This window comes from Canis lupus, chromosome 24 (genome assembly GCF_003254725.2).
Source record: "Canis lupus dingo isolate Sandy chromosome 24, ASM325472v2, whole genome shotgun sequence".
NCBI classification, from domain to species: Eukaryota; Metazoa; Chordata; class Mammalia; order Carnivora; family Canidae; genus Canis; species Canis lupus.
Genome location: NC_064266.1, coordinates 37,893,344 through 37,913,209, shown reverse-complemented (window position 1 = coordinate 37,913,209; position 19,866 = coordinate 37,893,344). Strand labels below are relative to the sequence as shown.

Genomic DNA, 19,866 nt, shown 5'->3' with positions numbered 1-19,866 from the left:
AATTTGTTGCCTTTGTCATGCTGGAAGATGCCTGTTAAGTAGTGAACACTGTGTTTATTCAGTCACCACACGTTCTGTAACTCAGTTGACTCATTCAGAAGTACTGGCTCTGAGCCCGTCTCTGTGGGGGTGGCCCTTTGAGGTTAATGAGCTATCAGCTTTGAGCTTTATTTGGAGGAGCAAAGCGGGGCTATTGGAACAGGAATTCTTCCCCTTTGACATAAATGTATTTTTACCAGTTGCCACCCATTCACAGTATCCATTCTTATGAACACTCCTGAAGTGGTGATGTCTCGATTGCGTTTAGAAAGAAAATGGGTGTTCGTGGTGAATCAGCATTTCCTTTTTGTATTAATCTTTCGTCTAATTCAGACTGGAGTTCTTGTTGGGAAGTGCCCCTGCCATGGATCGCTAGTGAGAAGTGGAGGCCTCGCGTTCATTGTCACCTGTGTGTCTCGTGTTGGCTGGGATGTGTAGAATGGCCCTGGAGCGTTCTGTGGTGTGAGGTAGCCCCCCAAGGGCCCAAGTCAGGGGCCTGTGTACGTGGAGGCCTTAATTTCTCCTTCCAGCTCCTGACCTCATGCGGAGCTCTCCACAAGAGGACCAGTGGTTTCTCCCCGGGGCAGAAAGAGTTGTAACCTGCCCCTGTGGATCCCACATCTGTTTTTGTTTTCCCCTGGTATTTTTTAAGTAAGGAGAAATGTGCGTAGGTTAAAGGCCTATGTGGAGGAGGCTGCAGATAAACACTGTATGATGTGAAACTCTTCCATATGGGGAATGTGAGGATGTTTGAAGACTGGGCCCACATACGGATGCTGGCGGAGCCCCTGGTAATTACCAGCACCTTCATGGTGGAGGTGGATTGCCATTTGGTGTATGGATGAGCCTCTCCTTTGAGAATGAAAAGACAGTTTCAGAATCCACGATTTGAATTCCTCCTCCCTGGAATGTCTTTGGTTGGAAAGAGGGACAAGTATTAATGTAATAGAGAAATAAATGGGCGTGGAGATGTTACACCCGTGGCCCATGATGTTGGTTGGGGCCCTTCACCCCCATCTCCTCTGATTTGTTGGCAGCTGGCTCCCTGGTCTGGAAGCCAGGTCTTTGTAGAAAATCTGGCCTGCCGTGTTTCTCTCTTTGCATTGCTCTTGACTGGCTTCACCTGGAGGACAAAGCCTCAAGGCTCCATGTCATCCCACATTTGAAATACTAGGGGAAGTGTTTCTGTGGACACGAAATCCAATTGCGTGTACAACCCCGATGTGTGTGTGAGGGACACCCCCCGCTTGTCCTTCAGACCCACTGCTACTAAAACTTGCCGGTCACGGCAATAGCGTTCATCCTCAGAGGTCTGGTTACTCCCCTTAATGTCAAATAATAATTTGCTCCAGGTGCCAAGGAATGTGGGCAAAATGAAGACACGTGGCTGCGGCTAGAACATAAATTACAGAGCTTAGAGAGAACGTTCTGGACTTAGTCTTTCCAGCGGAGAGAACCTTTCTGCAAATCTCCAGTCCTTGTTATAATTTTAGAGTTAAATTCTTTATAATTAAAAGCACTTGGCAAATAATGATTCATTTAAACTGTAGTTCTGATTCATTACTCTAATTACCGTAACCACGCAGTGCCCTTTGGCCTGGAAGTGAAACTCGTGTCCTCTTGACACCAGGGGTTAACAGAGCAGGAAGCCAGAGCAGTATGTGTGCCTGCATGACCAGAATAATTTAGTAATTGTCTAATTACCTGGGGAGTCTAATGCCACTGCTAAAAATAGTATTAAAAAATTAAATGAAAGTCGTATTCTTATTTCGCGTGACCCATCTGTTCTCTGTTTTGGGCAACCATGTGTTCATGGGTATAAAACGCGATTCACTCTGAGGGATTGGATCGGTTCTCTTCTGTTGGATAAAATATGTGTCTAATGGAATGCAGCATCCGGGAAGTCCAGAGACATGTCTAACTTCAGGGACTCAGCTGTGGGGAAAGACCATCGCAGGGATTCCTTTGGTCCAAATCTGTGATTTAAAACCTGGGAGGATATGTTGGTCAATTTGATATTTGCTTCTTCCTGGAAAAAAGAAAAAAAATCATGGGGGAGGATGCCCCAGCATCACCATAAGAATACTGAGTTGTTAATTTGTTCACTTGCTCAGCATATATCTGTGCATGCCGGCCACTGCCCTGGGTACTAGGCTTGCAGTGATGAACAACACACACAGACAAGTCATGTTCTCATGGCTTAACAGGAGAATCCTCAGGTGAACAGGCCTGTTTTTAGACTGAACATGGTATCACACGTTGCAGTGTGGAAGCATGACTTCCGATGGGGCAGACAAGGGGTCACCATGAACTGAGGGGCTCTTGGAGTAGGTAATGTTTGGATTGAGACCTCAGTGAGGAGACAGAGTGAGCCAGCCCTGCTGAGACCTGGGAAATGATGTTCCAGGCAGAGGGCAAGGCCGGTGTGGCCAGAGCAGAGAGAGGAGGAGGGAGCTTGCAGAGGTGAGTGGGCTGATCAGGCCGGCTACATGGACCATGGGAGGGCATCTGAGTTTTACTGCATACCGAGTGTAGGACAGCTCCCGCAACAGAGAATTATCCTCCCCAAGTGTCAGTCGTGGCACCTTGAGAAGCCCTGGCTTCATACACCAGCCTCCCTCTGTCAGACGCCCCTGACATCACCCTGAGGAGGACGATTCCCATGTTCAAAGATAGAATTACCCACATTCACTGAATTGTAATGTTTTTCTCTGTTTTGCATTTGGATTTTTTTTTTTCCAATTGTAAATGATCGGGTCCCTAAAAATTACGTGCCATTTATTGCAGTGTCACTGTAGATGTCTCTAAGAGCTATATTAAAACCCTGGAAAGCAAAGCAACATCTCCACATGGTGGTTCTTCCCCATGTTCTAGACCCTTCTGTGTCTCCGGTCATCTTCCTTGTTCATTTCTCTTTCCTGTTAGCAATCCCAGGACCCACCTGCTCAGAAGGGCCCCACGCTCACCACCAAAGTCCGGCGGACCATGAGCAGCCGTGTGCACGAGGCTGTGAAGGCCATCGCACTCTGCCACAACGTGACTCCCGTGTACGAGTCCAATGGCGTGACCGACCAGGCCGAGGCCGAGAAGCAGTACGAGGACTCCTGCCGCGTGTACCAGGCGTCTAGCCCAGATGAGGTAAATAAGCCCCAGGCAGAGGCGGCGAGGCACACAGAGCCGCCGTGCCCGTTTTCCACGTGCCGGAGGTGGGGTTCCCTAAGGTGGCCACCTGTCAGCGGACCCGAGCCGGGAGGATGCCGTGCTGCTAGGGAAACACCTTTTCAGGTGTGTGCAGGACTCACTTCCCTCTAGAACAAATACTCTTGGGCTTGAGCTATATCCCAAATAAGCAAAGAGAAAGAGATCTTGTTTGTAATTCAGATGGCCAGCACATCAGGGGTGCAAGGTCTCACACCACACCCTCCCTTTCTAAAAAATCCCAGCTTTATTAAGATCTAGTCCACGTACCAGTCACTCATTTAACATACACAGGTCAGTGTTTGTTTCTGGTATATTCTAGTACGCAAGTATATTGTGCAACCGTTGCCACAATCCCTTTGAGAACATCTTCACCACCCTAAAAGGAAGCACTCCGTCCCATATTCTCCTGGGCTCCTGCCCCTCTGCCCGAGCCCATGGCCACCACCGACCTATCCACCATCTCTCTGGATTTGCTTATTCTGGACATTTTATACAAATTGAAATGTACAGTATGTGACATTTGTGTCTGGCTGCTTTCACTTAGCATTGGTATTTGAGATTCATCCATGTGGTGAATCAATCCCTCAGGCCTTTTCATGGATCACTAATATTCCATTGCATGGGTAATACTACATTTTGTTTATCCATTCATCAGTTGGTGGACATTTGGATTGTTCCTTCTTTTTTTTCTTATGCTGTTTTGGGTAATGCTGCTGTGAACATTTATGCACGGGTTTTTGGGTGGATGTACATCTTCATGTCTCTTGCTGTATCTTTAGGAGTGGAATGGCTGGGTCGTATGTTAACTGCATGTTTGAGCTTTTTGAAACCACCACGCTGCTCTCTAAAGTGGCCACATCATTTTGCATCCCCACTGACAATGTGTAAGGGTCCCAGTCTCTCTCCTCCTTTGCCAACACGTGTCCTTGTCAGTCCTTTCTATTCTGGCCATCCTTGTGAATGCAAAGTGGAATCTCCTGTGTGGTTTTAGTTTGTGTTTTTCTTTGGTGGTTTATGATGCTGAGCATCTTTTCATGTGCTTATTGGCTATTTGTGTATCTTCTCTCCAGTGTCCTTTGCCACCTTTTAAATATGTGTCTTTTTGTTGTTGAGTTGAAAGAGGTTTTTTAAAATACATTTCAGATCAAAGACTCTTACGGGATCTATGATTTGCAAGTATTTTCTCCTACCACGAAGGCTTTTTACTTTGGTGATGGTGTCCTTTGAAACCCTATAGCGTTTAGTTTTGATCAAGTCCAGTAAGCCACGTGTTTTATCGTTGTTCTTTCTATGCAGGCATATTCTCTTGCTAGAACCAGAAGGACTCATGGATTCCATGTTGAAGAGCAGAGGGTCTCGTAGCATGGTTGCCCTTTCTGGTTTTCTGTAACCAGCCCCTGACTGCCCTCCCTCCCAGGGTATCGGGATGTCCTGTGATGGGAACACCCTCTGCATGAAAATAGGACCTTCTTTGTCTTCCTCACTTGAGTGATTCAGACACAGGGATAGTTCACCAAGCTGGCAACATCCTGGTCTTTTTTCCTTCTCTCTCCTTACCTTCCAGAAAACTTGTATTCTGATTATGAGAGCCATTACTTTTCAGTATAAAACATTTGGACTTCTCAGACAACTCTGAAGAAGAAACTGGGTCAACTCATTCTTGAAAGATGACAATAGGTAACTTTCCTTGAGCATTTGGTGCCCATCTGATCCCATTTGAATACTTTCCGTGTAATGTCTCATTTAATCTTTCTAGCACCTATGAGGCCCTGTTGTGACTCCCATTTTTAGAAAAGTCAAAGACAGGTTAAATATTTAGCCTAAAGTCACATGGATCTTTTTTTTTTTTAACTTTAAATCTTGGAAATAATTTCAGACTTACAACAAAAAAATTGTAAAATTAGTACAAAGTATTCCCCTTTACTAAAACTTCACTCCTGATTTCTCAAGTGGTAACCTTTTTCTACCTGTGCTTTATCATTCTCTCTCACCTTGGAAGAGTCAGCTGCAGACCTGATCCTCTCTAACCTTTAAGTATTTTATTTTATTTCTTCCTAAGAAACAAGGACATTTATCAGAATCAGGAAATTCACAGTGATACGGTACTATTACTTGTCTCGTAGGTGTCATCAGTTATCCCACTGACTTAACTTACTTTTTCACCAAAAATTTTCCTCCTCAAATCAGAATCTAACCAGGAACGCACAGTATATTCAGTTGCCATACTTCTAGTCTTTTTTTTTTTTAAGATTTTATTTATTTATTAGAGAGAGAGCATGTGTGCCTATGCACACAAGTTAGAGGGGAGGAGGAGAGGCAGGGGGAGAGGCAGAGGGAGAAGCAGTCTCCCCACTGAGCAGGAAACCTGATGTGGGGCTCGATCCCAGGACCCTGGGGTCATCCCTTGAGCCAAAGGCAGATGCTTTACTGACTGAGCCCCCCAGGTGCCCCTCATATCTCCTGTCTGTTTTAATGTGGAATGGTTCCTCAGCATTCCTCAACTTTCATGGCCTTCACACTTATGAAGAATACAGACCATTATATTGGAGAACGAATCTCAGTTTGGGTCTGATGACATTTTTTTACGGTGAGGACTCCGCTTATTGCATCTTTGGTGCTGTCCTCAGTGCGTGTTATAAGGAGACACCTCCTGTTGGTGTGTCCTGCTCTTTGAGATGCTAACTTGGGGTCCCTTAGTACAGGTAGTGTCCCCAGGTTTCTTCATGGTAAAGATGCCTTGCTAATTCATCTTATGATGGTAGCCCCCTGACTGACAGGACTAGGGTTCCAACCCAGGGAGGGTGTTGTTTCAACCTAAATTCTTAGTCACTCTACTAAGTTAACTTCTTAGAAGCCACAAATAACTGTTTTTTGTTTTGTTTTGTTTTGTTTTGTTTTGTTTTTTAAGATTTTATTTATTTATTGGGACGTCTGGGTGGCTCAGCGGTTGAGCATCTGCCTTCAGCTCAGGGCGTGATCCTGGGGTCCTGGGATCGAGTCCTGCATCGAGTTCCCTGCAAGGAGCCTGCTTCTCCCTCTGCCTGTGTCTCTGTCTCTCTCTCTCTCTGTGTCTCTCATGAATAAATAAATAAAATCTAAAAAAAAAAAAGATTTTATTTATTTACATATGTATGTATGTATGTTTTTATAGCAAATGGGGTCAGGGGAGGGGCAGAGGGAGAGACTTCCAAGTAGACTCCCAGCTGAGCACAGAGCCCAGTGTGGGACTCGATCTCATGACTTTGAGATCATGACCTGAGCCAAAATCAAGAGATGGATGGATGCTTGACTGACTGAGCCACCCAGGCACTAAGAACTTTTTGACATGCGATCTTCCAATATATTTGCATATATTTTTTGCCTAGAAAAAATAGGAATTTTTAACATAGAGTTTTGTACCTGTATTTTAAACAATATTTCATCATGCCCGTTTAACAAATTTTTTGAGTACTCTTAAAAGACAGCTTTCTTTGACTGCTGTTTATGTTTGTATGCCAGTATATGTAACTGTTCTCCTATTGTAGGAAGTTAGGGTATTTCTAATCTTTAGCACAACATTTTTTTTTTTTATTGGAGTTCAATTTGCCAACATATAGCATAACACCCAGTGCTCATCCCACCAAGTGCCCCCCTCAGTGCCCATCACCCAGTCACCCCAACCCCCTGCCCACCTCCCCTTCCACTACCCCTTGTTCATTTCCCAGAGTTAGGTGTCTCTCATGTTTTGTCACCCTCACTGATATTTTCATTTTCTGTCCTTTCCCTTTATTCCCTTTCATTAATTTTTATATTCCCCAAATGAATGAGAACATATAATGTTTGTCCTTTTCCGATTGACTTATTTCATTCAGCACAATACCCTCCACGTCCCTCCACGTTGAAGCAAATAGTGGGTATTTGTCGTTTCTAATGGCTGAGTAATATTCCATTGTATCCATAAACCACATCTTCTTTATCCATTCATCTTTCGTTGGACACCGAGGCTCCTTCCACAGTTTGGCTATTGTGGACATTGCTGCTAGAAACATCGGGGTGCAGGTGTCCCGGCGTTTCATTGCATCTGTATCTTTGGGGTAAATCCCCAACAGTGCAATTGCTGGGTCGTAGGGCAGGTCTATTTTGAACTCTTTGAGGAACCTCCACACAGTTTTCCAGAGTGGCTGCACCAGATCACATTCCCACCAACAATGCAAGAGGGTTCCCTTTTCTCTGCATCCTCTCCAACATTTGTGGTTTCCTGCCTTGTTAATTTTCCCCATTCTCACTGGTGTGAGGTGGTATCTCATTGTGGTTTTGATTTGTATTTCCCCGATAGCAAGTGATGCAGAGCATTTTCTCACGTGTTTGTTGGCCATGTCTATGTCTTCCTCTGTGAGATTTCTCTTCATGTCTTTTGCCCATTTCATGATTGGATTGTTTGTTTCTTTGGTGTTGAGTTTAATAAGTTCTTTATAGATCTTGGAAACTAGCCCTTTATCTGATACGTCATTTGCAAATATCTTCTCCCATTCTGTAGGTTGTCTTTTAGCTTTGTTGACCGTATCCTTTGCTGTGCAAAAGCTTCTTATCTTGATGAAGTCCCAATAGTTCATTTTTCTTTTGTTTCTTTTGCCTTCGTGGATGTATCTTGCAAGAAGTTACTGTGGCTGTGTTCAAAAAGGGTGTTGCCTGTGTTCTCCTCTAGGATTTTGATGGAATCTTGTCTCACATTTAGATCTTTCATCCATTTTGAGTTTATCTTTGTGTATGGTGCAAGAGAATGGTCTAGTTTCATTCTTCTGCATGTGGATGTCCAATTTTCCCAGCACCATCTATTGAAGAGACTGTCTTTCTTCCAGTGGATAGTCTTTCTTGCTTTGTCGAATATTAGTTGCCCATAAAGTTGAGGGTCCACTTCTGGATTCTCTGTTCTGTTCCATTGATCTATGTGTCTGTTTTTGTGCCAGTACCACACTGTCTTGATGACCACAGCTTTGTAGTACAACCTGAAATCTGGCATTGTGATGCCCCCAGCTATGGTTTTCTTTTTCAATATTCCCCTGGCTATTCGGGGTCTTTTCTGATTCCACACAAATCTTTTTTTTTTTTTTTTTTTTATTTATGATAGTCATACAGAGAGAGAGAGAGAGGCAGAGACATAGGCAGAGGGAGAAGCAGGCTCCATGCACCGGGAGCCCGACGTGGGATTCGATCCCGGGTCTCCAGGATCGCGCCCTGGGCCAAAGGCAGGCGCTAAACCGCTGCGCCACCCAGGGATCCCTGATTCCACACAAATCTTAAGATGATTTGTTCCAACTCTCTGAAGAAAGTCCATGGTATTTTGATAGGGATTGCATTAAACGTGTATATTGCCCTGGGTAACATTGACATTTTCACAATATTAATTCTTCCAATCCATGAGCATGGAATATTTTTCCATCTCTTTGTATCTTCCTCCATTTCTTTCAGAAGTGTTCTGTAGTTTTTAGGGTATAGATCCTTTACCTCTTTGGTTAGGTTTATTCCTAGGTATCTTATGCTTTTGGGTGCAATTGTAAATGGGATTGACTCCTTATTTTCTCTTTCTTCAGTCTCATTGTTAGCATATAGAAATGCCACTGATTTCTGGGCATTGATTTTGTACCCTGCCACACTGCTGAATTGCTGTATGAGTTCTAGCAATCTGGGGGTGGAGTCTTTTGGGTTTTCTGTGTACAGTATCATGTCATCTGCGAAGAGGGAGAGTTTGACTTCTTCTTTGCCAATTTGAATGCCTTTAATGTCTTTTTGTTGTCTGATTGCTGAGGCTAGGACTTCCAGTACTATGTTGAATAGCAGTGGTGAGAGTGGACATCCCTGTCTCGTTCCTGATCTTAGGGGAAAGGCTCCCAGTATTTCCTCATTGAGAATGATATTTGCTGTGGGCTTTTCGTAGATGGCTTTTAAGATGCTAGCACAACATTTGTACACATTTCCAGGGAGCATACTTACACCTAGTATTTCTAGAAATGGTGTGAGTGGGTTCATTAATTCAGCAGGCATTTTGGAGTGCCTACGGTATACTGGGCACTGGGGAGTCAGCATTTAACAAGACAGCAGCACCTGTCCCCAGGGTGGCGGCAGGGGCGAGATGGTGGAGGACGTGAGTCTTGGGATCCCAGCTCCACAGTTGGGTGACCGCTCCTCGCTGCATCTTCACGCATCTGTGACAAGAGGGTTGTTGTGAGCTCCTCAGCAGAGAGTCTGTCCTGTGGGTCCCACGGATGGAATATTTTTAAGGCTTGTGGTATAAATCACCAGATAATTTCCAGAATTATTTTTTTAAGATTGTATTTATTCTTGAGAGACACAGAGAGAGAGAGACAGAGACACACAGGCAGAGGGAGAAGCAGGCTCCCGGCAGGGAGCCCGATGTGGCACTTGAACCCAGGACCCCGGGATCATGACCTGAACCAAAGGCAGATGCTCAACCACTGAGCCACCTAGGCACCTCCAGAATTATTTTTAAAACCCTTTTGCCCTTCCATCAATGGTACAGGGACTTCCAGTTATTTTTGTTGTTTATTTTAAGAAGGAGGGAGGGAGCTTCTCCAGTTGATGAAGTGTTTTAAAGGTCCAGACTCATTGGAGAATATTGGGGAGCCAGAGCTGGGTGGTGGTTTGGGGATACCGCAATGATAGCCTTTCCCAAAGTTCAGAAAGGAAAGAACATTTGGATGTGACTTTCCCTGTCTGGTAGCTTCTTTATCCTTCTCAGGGACACTGGAATGTGGCACCAGGGAGGCGACTCCTTGCAGTCGGCTTGGTGTTTGTGGAATACCTCAACTAGGAGCCCAGTTCATCCGTGACCACTGACGCTTTAACGGAGATTTTTAGGGGTGAAAAATGTTGTAACCCTTGGCCAAATACTGAGATGGGCATAGTGTGCAGAGAAAGGGAGGAGGGGGATGGAGGATGGATATGGATGATTCATCCCATTTATTCGGACTTGTGCTGTAGTCGCCAAAAACTTCAGATTTGTCCTCCTTTCTCCACTGAATTTAGTCTGTTGGATCTCGCTTTGCCATTTGGAAATGGGAGGCAATATTCCTGAGTGGGGGATGTTTGGAAGGGCCAGGTTCTTGGTAGTTGTGCACTGGGAACCGGTCGGTAGCTTAAGGGTGTTCAATAGGATTTGAATTTATGAGCTCCTAATACTGGCTATTGATTGACTTGCATACGGGAGCTCCCTAATGCCTGTCCCACACTCCCGGTTCCCACTGAACTTGGATATATTTGTTTTAGGGCTGGGCAGAGCTTTTCCATGAGGGTAAATCTTTCACAGAATGTTCTGTGCTTCTCGGCTCTTGTTCATTAATTATACTCGGATTCAGATTTGTTCTTCTAAGATTCTGAGTAGTGATTGAAAAAAAAAAAGGTATTTTCTTTGGTCTTTGGTGTTTCCACAGAGGTTGATGTTACCATCTTAGTATCTTTCTTCCCCCCAACAACTTTATTATTGCACAGCTATTTCATGTTTATGGCAGAATGTGTGAAAATAGAGTTAAGAAAAGGAAATAAAAAGCAAACTGTAATCCTGCTACCTAAAGGTGTGACCACTGTTAATATTTTACTGACCTGCCTTCCAAACTATTTCAGGTGTGTACTGCAGAATACGAATCTGCGTGTGCAAATAACGCCATGTGACAGAAAGGAGGCTAGATCTTGGTCCAGTGAAATCTTTGAGAGCTGTGCTGTTTCTAAATCCCTGTAGGATTCCACCTAGACTTGGCTGGGTCGAGAATCCTACCTTTGAAATTCTATATCAATAAAACATTGCTGGTCTAGGCAAGGTCAGTGTCTGGAATACACATAGGAACCAGGATTCGTTTTACTTTAGAGCTGCCGCAATAATTTCTGCCAGTTGGGGAAGGATTTGTTTCGTGTAACAGAAAGCAGGATTTCCTAAATTTCTTTCCTGTGCACATTCTGCTTTGGAAGGCTTGAAGGCTTGAAGTGTCTTTATTCAGCCATTGATTACAGCCTGAGCGGCGCTGGGCCCGGCCTGCCACCCTACAGTAACCCCTGCTCCCCCACCCCCCGGGGGAAATGAGACGGATGCAATCTGGCCAGAGAGAGATGCTCCTAAAGGGCTCAGCCTGCACCACATTCTATCACCTTCTGGATATTTGGCAGCATTGGGAGTGGGACACAGTGGGAGAGAGGGCAGGGGGCTGGGGGAGCTGGTCCTAATGCCATTTTTATTTTTTATTTATCCCCCCCACGCCATTTTTATTTTTTTATTTTTAAATTACTTTTTGTTTTTTTTTCCCAATGCTGTTTTTAATCTATTTGTTTCTTGGCATGAATAGTCAAGGGAGTGCTCTCCATCGGGCCGGTTGAATCAATCCTAGGGCTCATTTATTTGCCTTTTCCAGGAATTCTTTCCTATCGAGAAAACTTTCCCTTAGGCCTTTAAAATCACAAGGACTAATGTGCTCATCACAGAAGAAAGTAAAATTGTAGATTCAAAAAAAGTTGATAAACATTAATTTTATTCCACTACCTAGAGATTACTGTTTATGTTCTGCTATAGATTGTCCCCAAATTTCTGCATCTATATATAGAAACATAATTGCATGTTTCTGCACTACAGAATCCTACAGTAGCACGAGGATGGAAGGAGCATGAATCCAGTAACATCCTTTAGCAAGTCTCCTTGGTTGTCCTACTCCTGTAGGATTTCTGTGTGCGTGAGTGTGTGTGTTTGTGTGTAGGCATGCATGTGTGTGCACACCTGTGCCCTGTGAGCATGTGTATGTGTGGACTTGTGTGGGTGTGGGGTGTGTGTGACGTGTGTATGATTGAAAGTTTCTTCATGCCTTGGCCATGCCTTGAATGGCTCACTCATTTCAGAGCAATTAATTGCAAGTTCTGGGTCACGTATAGGATGTTCTGCAAGGCTGCCCCAGGCTGCCGGCATAGGGTGAGACTCGTCTCCTTCTTACCCTGAGACCTTCGTTCTTGCCCTCGCTATGTCCCTCCCAGACGTCTTCCTCTGAGACACCCAGTGTTACCAGCATCTGAGGATCCTTGCAGAAATAATTCTTTATGTGTATTAGAATTTTCCTCACCTCTCAGTTATTAACATATCTTTTAAAATTTAAAAGCACAGTTGTAAATTATAGACTCAGTTCTGCACCTTGCTCTCAGTGCTTCAGTACTTGGAGCATCACGGAGTTGTGACTTTAGCAAAGGCCTGAGTTTTCCTAAAACATGGGGGTACTGTGCATTCCCATAGTCTCTCAGTGGCAGGTCAGGACCCTCCTGTCCACTAACTTTCATGGAAGGTGAGGGCATCACACTGGCCTCCTGACTCCCCAGGTGCAGTTGCCGGCTTTGTTTAACTGCCACATGCTGACTTTTTATTTTATTATGGTTTTTAATTAAAAATTTTATGTTACTATTAATTCCAGTACAGTTAACCTACAGTGTAAAATTAGTTTCTGGTGCATAATATAGTGATTCAGCACTTCCATCCATCGCTCGGTGCTCGTGACAGGTGCCCTCCTTCATCCCTGTTACCTGTTCCCCCATCCCCCTACCTCCCCTCTGGGGACCAGCAGTGTGTTCTCTAAGGTTAAGAGTCTGTTTCTTGGCTTGTTTCTCTCTCTCTCTCTCTTTTTCCCCTTGCTCATTTGTTTTGTTTTTAAAATTCCACACATGAGTGAAATTATTTGTTATTTGTCTTTGTCTGACTGACTTATTTCACTTAGCCTCATACTCTCTAGCTCCATCCATGTCATTGAAAATGGCAAGATTGCATTATTTCTTATGGCTGAGTCATATCCCCTTGTCTATATATATCTACTTATCACCTTTACTTTATCCATTCATCTATCAATGGACACTTGGGCTGCTTCCATAAGTTGGCTATTGTAAATAATGCTGCTATAAACATATTTTGGGGATAAATGCTCAGTAGTGTGATTACTGGATCATAGGGTAGTTCTGTTTTTAACTTTTTAAAAATTTTATCCTATTTTTTTATTTAAATTTTTTTTCTTTATTTTTTTATTTTTTATTTTTATTTTTTTTAGATTTTTAAATTTATTTATGATAGACAGAGAGAGAGAGAGGCAGAGTCACAGGCAGAGGGAGAGGCAGGCTCCATGCCGGGCGCCCGACGCGGAACTCGATCCCAGGACTCCAGGATCGCGCCCTGGGCCAAAGGCAGGCGCCAAACCGCTGAGCCACCCAGGGATCCCCAAATTTTTTTCTTTAATTAACATGTAATGAATTACTAGTTTTCAAAGGTAGAATTTAGTGATTCATCAGTTGCATATAATGCCCAGTGCTCATTCCATTAAGTGCCCTCCTTAATGCCCATCACTCAGTTACCTCATCCCTCCACCCACCTCCTCTCCAGCAACCCTTAGTTTGCTTTCTAGGCTTTCTAGAGTTAAGAGTCTCTTATGGTTTATCTCCCTCTTTGTTTTTGTCTTACTTTATGTTTCCTTTCCTTCTTCCCCTATGTTCATCTGTTTTGTTTCCTTTTTTTTTTTTTTTTTTTAAAGATTTTATTTATGTGTTCATGAGAGACAGAGAGAGAGAGGCAGAGACACTGGCAGAGGGAGAAGCAGGCTCCATGCAGGGAGCCTGATGTGGGACTCGATCCCGGGACTCCAGGATCATGCCCTAGGCCGAAGTTGGCGCTAAACCGCTGAGCCACCCAGGGATCCCTTGTCTGTTTTGTTTCTTAAATTCCACATATGGGTGAAATCATATGATATTTGTCTTTCTCTGACTGATCTATTTTGCTTAGCATAATATCCTCTAGTTTTTATTTTTATTTTTTTTTTTAGTAATCTCTGTGCCCAATGCAGGGCTCAGACTTATGACTCCAAGATCAAGAGTTGCATGCTCTACTGACTGAGCCAGACAGGCACTCTTACTTTTAACTTTTTGAGGAACCTTCACACTGTTTTCCACAGTGGCTGCACCAGTTTGCATTCCCACCAACAGTGCAAGAGAGTTCCTTAGTGGAGTGATTTTAGGCCATCAGGGGGCTGACAGCAGTAAGAAATGGGCATCTGTTGTGCCAGGCACTGTGCTCTGGGCATCCCTTATGACCCAGTTACTATGATCGTGCCCATTTTTCAGATGAAGTGTAGGTTGGCTAAGGGGTATCCCCAAGGCCATGTGGCTGGTTAGACTAAAACCAGGCAGCCCACATCCAGGGGCTGGCCATGTGACTCTGCAGTACTGCTTCTCTGCCCATGGGATGAGGACTTGAACGTACTTTGTCGCTCATGAAGCACTACGGAGGGATCCCCGGGTGGCTCAGCAGTTTGGCGCCTGCCTTCGGCCCAGGGCCTGATCCTGGAGACCTGGGATTGAGTCCACATCGGGCTCCCTGCATGGAGCCTGCTCCCTTTGCCTGTGTCTCTGCCTCTCTCTCTTTCTGTGTGTCTCTCATGAATAAATAAAATCTTAAAAACAAAAACGAAGTACTACTGAGTGCTGTGTACCTGTGTGAGGAGCTTAGGGCTGGTACTGGGTGAACATCCAAGTGTCTGGTATTCTTGCCTGTTCTGAGCTAGTAGTCAGGTCTGCCTTCTTGCAGGCTCAGTGAAGTGTGTTTTTTGGTGCTTTTTCTCATTCTCATTTTGGGAAGCTTCCATGCTTGGTGCTAAGAAACCTTCCAGCATACCCCAGAAGCCTTCCCACAGAGTGTTTTGTCTTCACCACCCATCTCTTTGGGATCTTGTCCTTAGGAAGACCAACAAGGGTACATTTCTCTTCTAGTCTCCAGTGACCTTGAAACAGCCTCCTTACAGATAGCCCGGGAGATAATAAGCAAAGAGCTGTGTGCACAGGTCTCTCTCCATGATGGCCTAGTCTCAGGAGGGCATACCTGTGTCCGTGTCACCATGCTGGGAGATAGAAAAGGATGGCGAAGATACAGCTCACCTAGAAGCAGATTTTACTTTTAGTTCCCCTCCCCTGAATTATAAGAGTAACATAACTTGTTACAGAAAAAGTAAACAGGGGCGCCTGAGTGGCCCAGTCTAAGTGTCTGACTGCAAGCTCAGCCCTTGTGGAACCCATGAGGTTTTTTCTCTCCGGGGCCACGTTCATTTCTCAGGGGTGTGTGCTTCCCCCGAACACGCCTTCGTACCTGTGCTCCAGGCCCCCAGACAATGACTGCATTCAGACACAGAGCAGAGAGAAAGATTTAGGAGGTGGGTGGGCCTTTACCATGGAGCTGCTGAGTCCTCGGCTGGCGGGGGATAGAGAACAGAGGTTGGGAACCTAAGGAGAAAACCCACCCTCAGTGTTCTTTGTTTTTTTTTTTTTTTTTTTTTTTTTTCAGTGTTCTTTGTTAACCACAGGGGTAAGACTCTTGAAACAAAGTCTTAGTTGCGCAGAAGAGAGAGGGTGCTGTGAGTGTTTTAGGGACACTGTAGGAAACTATCAAGTGACTCATCCTTGGGTATTAGCTCCCCCGTGGCCATAGATGCAAAAATTCTGTTCCGTTTTTCCTTAGGGTTGACCCAGAACGGAGTTAAGGAAATAGTCATTTCTAACTGGCTAAGCTTTTCTAGAGATGACATCATTCTTTTCAAATACTAATTTCCAGCAGACTAAGTGATAGGTTAAATTTCAAGTACTGGGTCAAAGAAACTTGGACCAGGGAGTGGCCTTTTATTCCACCCTCTTGCCCACAGATTTTTTTTTTTTTATGTCTGTCTGTCTGGGTTTTTTTTTTTAAGATTTTATTTATTTATTCATGAGACACACACACAGAGAGGCAAAGACACAGGCAGAGAGAGAAGCAGGCTTCCTGCGGAGAGCCCAGTGTGGGACTTGATCCCAGGACCCCAGATCACGACCTGAGCTGAAGGCAGATGCTCAACCACTGAGCCACCCAGGCGTCCCCTGCCCACCGATTCTTAAGCAAAACTGGCCATGTTTTGTTTGCTCCATGCTGTGTTTAAAAAAAAATAAATTAAAAAAAATATACGTACACACACACACACATATCTGCAACAATATTTTAAAAACCACTTCATGTTATCTAAAAACCAGCTTTTCTTGAGAAAGATCAGATCTGTGGAAATGGTGGGCCCAGTTTCTATGGGGCAGTGGTTAGCTGAGCTGGATGGCTGCTGCCTCAGTTTACCCCTCCCCGTGGGGCCCGCCCTCCTCCTGTCTGCTCCCTGTCCAGCCCCCAGTGGTGCATTGTTGAATCAATTTCCTAATTAAGTAAAGAATACTTTAAGTCTGTGGATACATTCATAGCCTAGAAAGGCTGGATTAGGGCGGACTGGCCAGCCTTTGTGAGCCGGGGTGTCGATCTCCTTGAATGCCACCAAAGATATCAGATTCATGCGTGCTCTTACGATTACTGCGTATCCTGCTTCTGACAAGAATTCAGGGCTCGTTAGCCTGACCTGGCATCTCTCCCAAGCACACATTCCCCAGTACAAAGGGAAAATTATTAAAACTTGTCACAGGTGGTTTATTGCTGACCCACAAATGATGAAAAAGCCCTTTCATGGATCCTTTTGGCATGAATTCTTCAGATGGGCATTTTAGGGAGGGAGCGCAACAGCCTGTCCTTTTGATTTCCTGACCCAAACCAGAACACACAGGCGGCTCAGGAGCCCAGCTCCCCACCCTCCATCCCTTCTCAGTTTTCATTTGATTGAGTTAATTTATTTGTTCATTCATTCATTCAACCTTAACGGGGTTTCTTTTTCTGCTGCTGCTCTGACCTCTGGATGTTCTGATACGAAGCCCCAGAGACCCCACTTCTGGCTGTTAAGGATGTTGAGACCCAAGACCCCCCAAATCCTTCCTGGTTGGGTGATACGGAATGATTCTCTTGAACGGAAGCTCGGACACACCAGGACAAGAAGTAGCCTCATTCTATATCATCTTGTTTTGGAAAGAAATGCAGTTTTTTCTCCTGACTCCTGAAATGTTTGTTGCTGCTGCAGTTGAGAAGGGTCAGAAAGCACCCCGGTTCCAAACCAGCCCCTTCTCGGTAGGACCTCAGGGATTTCTGTTGAAAGTAGCTTCAAATTAACACTGACTTAGGTTAACAAGGGCCAGAGATTGGAAGGCGAGAATCGGAGACTCCTAACCCCCGACCCCCACCACGAGGCTCGTGTCCTCATGTCCCCAAGGAGACTTGGGGGGTTTTGCTGAGGAAGTTGGGCCCGGGATGGCAGGCAGCAGGTGGCTGGTTCCCTCACTCCATTGAGAGATTGACTGCAGAACAAAGTGCAGATAGAAGGTGTTTGCCTGCAGGTGTAATTCATCCATCAGCATTTGTCACTGTGTGTCATTTAGACTAACTGTTCCTCTAACACAGTCCCCAGGGTCCCTGGCATGGGGGCTGGGCTGGCCAAGGCTAGAACTGCCTCACAGTCTTGGAAGCCATTTCCAGGTCTGGACTTTCACATTCTTTCTCGAAGTGAAGAGCAGGCTTTGGGGGAATGAATATATTTCCTCGAAGCCCAGCACCACCAACTTTCCACAACAATAAAATAGGTTTTTAAGGGGTGAAGTAAGAGCAGCTTGCAAACAAGAATGGAAAAACCCCTTTCACCACCAGTCATGTTTGAAGGCATCCAGAAAGGGCTTTTTCTTCGTTGCTAAATTGGTGTGTAAGGATGCAAACTTAAGCCTTTTCAGCTTGTGTGTAGCTGTGTATTTGTAGTACCTTATGTTGGGGTATGTGTCTGCTTAATCACAATTAAAAATAACTGCATGTACATGATAAAAATCTTTCAGTAGCACAGAAGGATGAAAGTAGAAGTATCGCTTGTCACGTGTGGCACCCTACGAACACGTTACATACAGATGGGATTGTGTATACCCATCTTCACTTTGTTCACCTTAGACTTTGAGAGATGATTGTTAGCAGGTAAGACAGGCCCTAATGAAAGTCGGAGTCATTGAATTAAGTCAGTAAATGAATGGGTTTCCGCAGACGGATGTAGGCTAATAGCAAAAAAGCCCCCAAACAATCCTTCCTTGGAGGTGGAGGTCAGTGTGACAGTATCTTGTATTCATGTGAATCCTGCTTGACTTGTTGTGACATGATTCAAACAGGGTAGAGCTTCCCATTCTTGAAGACCGACCTCTTGCTAGCGTAAATTCAGTTCGTGTCCGAAATAGTGACCTAGTTAGGTGCCTGAGCATAGCCAACTAAGGATGGATACACACAGTGTTTATTTTTTATTTTTTTTTTTTTAAGATTTTATTTATTTATTCATGACAGTCACAGAGAGAGAGAGAGAGAGGCAGAGACACAGGCAGAGGGAGAAGCAGGCTCCATGCACCGGGAGCCCGATGTGGGATTCGATCCCGGGTCTCCAGGATCGCGCCCTGGGCCAAAGGCAGGCGCCAAACCGCTGCGCCACCCAGGGATCCCCACACAGTGTTTAGAGCAGGAAGGGAAATGGAAAGTAAGCCACCTTGAGCCCTGCGCTTTGCAGAGGCTGGAGGGAGTGGGGGCTGGAGGCAGAGCTGGGCTGGAATCTCGGTTTGATTCTCCCCACTGCTTCAGGGAGTAGTTAGGGCAGCCCAGGAGAGCCTGGGGTGGGGGTGGGGGGTTCTGGAAACAAACACAGAACAATGGAACAGCAGGTGTCTGCTTGTGCAGTCTCTTGGTAGAAGGAAAGGGGAGCTCAGGAAGCACCCTGAGGAAATAGAAGTGTGGGCGTCTGTGGTTCCCTGGGAGAGTGACTCTCACTGCCTCCGGCCCCCACAGTGACACTGTGAAGTACTGCAGACGGTTACAGAGTAGCATAATGGGCACCTGTGTACCTACTTCCGGGCTTTTAAAGATAATAAAACATCTCAAGAAAGAATTGAAAGAATTGACACCTCCCATGTACCCGTTTCTCTGTCACCCTCTGTCACTCCCCAAGTCTGCTCTTCCCGAAAACCTGCCTCCTTTTCTTCCCCTAAAGATTAAGTTTTATAGGAAGAAACGGGGAGGGCGGGTACTTTTCTTTTTTAGACTCCACACTCTTGGACTTGGATCAGAATAAAATAGCAGCTTGTTTGGCATTAAAATTGGAACCTGGTCTTATGCGTTTCCTATCGCTGCTGTCACACGTTGCTACAAACCTGATGGTTTGAAACAATACAATTTATTATAGTCGTGTAGGTGAGAGATCAGATCCAGGTCTCCCTGAATTATAAGTAGGGTGTCAGCAGGGTGGCCTGCGTTCTCCCCGGAGGCCCCAGGGCTGAATTTGTTGCCTTCCCGCTCCTGAACGCTGACCCCATTCCTTGGTCTATGTCCCTTCCTCGTCTTCAAAACCAGCACCATCTCCTCTCCCTGACCCTCCTCTGCCCGCAGTCTTCTCTCTGGCTACAGCCAGGAAAGTTCTGCCTTTTGAGGACTCAGGTGATCACACTGGGCCCACCTGGATAATCCAGGGCAGTCTCCGGTCGGTCGCCAGGTCCTCAGTCTTCATCACCCCCTGCCGAGCCCATTTTGCCCCGGAAGGTGACACATTCACATGTCCCAGGATTAGGATGTGGGCATCTTTGGAGGTGGGCATCTTTGGGGGCTGTTACTCTGCCTCCGCACATCCCGTGCGGGTCCATTACCCACTTGCCAGATGATTCCAGTGACAGCAT

General features: G+C 45.2%; 1 protein-coding gene across 2 annotated transcripts in view; it reads left to right on the top strand.

The window, feature by feature from the left end:
- The window catches only part of ATP9A (ATPase phospholipid transporting 9A (putative)), a 132,783-nt gene that overhangs the window by 78,692 nt on the left and 34,225 nt on the right, over positions 1 to 19,866 (top strand). For both annotated transcript variants that reach the window (XM_025470424.3, XM_025470425.3), the window contains exon 14: positions 2,965 to 3,177. In XM_025470424.3, coding sequence (XP_025326209.1) covers positions 2,965 to 3,177 — 213 coding nt within the window. The remainder of the gene's footprint in view (positions 1 to 2,964; positions 3,178 to 19,866) is intronic.